The sequence below is a fragment of the Plectropomus leopardus genome, unplaced genomic scaffold (assembly GCF_008729295.1).
Source record: "Plectropomus leopardus isolate mb unplaced genomic scaffold, YSFRI_Pleo_2.0 unplaced_scaffold27764, whole genome shotgun sequence".
In the NCBI taxonomy this organism is placed as follows: Eukaryota; Metazoa; Chordata; class Actinopteri; order Perciformes; family Serranidae; genus Plectropomus; species Plectropomus leopardus.
In genome coordinates, this window is record NW_024630228.1 from 1 (window position 1) to 1,293 (window position 1,293).

At 48.5% G+C, this 1,293-nt stretch overlaps 1 protein-coding gene across 1 annotated transcript; it reads right to left on the reverse strand.

The window, feature by feature from the left end:
* Nucleotides 1-120: 120 nt before the first annotated feature.
* Nucleotides 121-972, reverse strand: LOC121937890 (vacuolar protein sorting-associated protein 13C-like; the record flags this gene model as incomplete). Its single annotated transcript, XM_042481184.1, has 3 exons — nt 121-221; nt 673-823; nt 910-972. Coding segments are annotated over 3 exons (315 nt in total), but the record flags the coding sequence as incomplete, so codon positions are not given.
* Nucleotides 973-1,293: the final 321 nt, after the last annotated feature.

A 1,293-nucleotide genomic window follows, 5' to 3' on the forward strand; every position in this document is an offset into this window, starting at 1 on the left:
TCGTCCTATGATCACAGTCGTCCTATGATCACAGTCGTCCTATGATCAGACTCGTCTTTGTTAAAACGGTATAATCGCCAGTCGTTATTGAAGCATTTTTCTCATCATGACTGTTCGTACCTGTTTGGGCAGAGCGAGGTTGTGGGAGCTGCCGCTGTAGCCGATGGCGGTGTAGAGTTTTTCTTTCTCCTCGGGCGTCATGATCTCATCCAACCCTGAACCTGGACAGGAAGCAGAGACACGTCCTCGCTCCAAACACCACCAACCAACCAACTTAACTCTAACACTGAAGTACAAAGGCCCTTACAGGTACCGACTCTGAGTACTTTCTCTGAGTACTCCAAATTACTACTTCCTTTAAATACTTTCTCTGGGTACTTTCTGAGTACTGTCTATTAGTACTGCCTATGACTGCTTTCTCTTTGACTGACAGCTTCACTGTACAGATGCAGATTTTCACACAAGAACATTTAGAGGTGAAAAATTCGATGTTTTGCTATAAATCAAGCAGCTGAAGCCGAGATCAAAAGGATCATGAGGTGCTAAACGAATGAGGGCCTGTCTTTGGGGCCCGTAAATGTCCCCAGCAGCTCAGAAGAAGACAGAGTATGTGTCTACATGCAGACGACACACATGTTTCTATGAGGGTGAAGATGAGATGGTGGCTCTTACTCTCCCTCTCCTGGCTCTCCTCAGGCTCCTGCTCCTCTTTCTTGGACTTTCTAGCAAACAAGCTGCTGAAGAAACCTCCTCCTCCTCCTCCTCCCTGCTTCTGTCCACCTGCCACCTTCTTCCCCAACACCTTCTGTCCTGACCGGATCACCTGCAAAAGGAGGGGAGAGGGCTGCTGGTTAAACTGGTCTATACTGGATCTGGTCTGTGTGTGTTCCAGTCTGATGTGGTCTTTACCTCCACGTGGGCTTGCTGTCGAGCCAACGTGATGTTGAAGACGTCCAGGACTTTCTCCAGATCCTGCAGAGAAAGACAAACACAGTACAAGCTCTGAGGAAGTGTTCAGGTCTCAGTGTCCAGGGGCCTCATGCACAAAGGGTGCGTACGCCCAAAAATGTGGCGTACGCCCTTTTCCACGCATGTTCAGATGTATCAAGCGTGAAATGACCGTGGAAATGTGCAATGCTCCACGCCAACTTCATGGCTGGCATATGCACGTTTCTACTGCTTTTGGTTTGTTGGCTCATAACGTCCAAGCAAACCTCCTCTGAGTGATGTGCACATCAGAGACACATCCACCTGTCTGCAGGTAGATGAGAGGATGTAAAAGCACGCACAAAA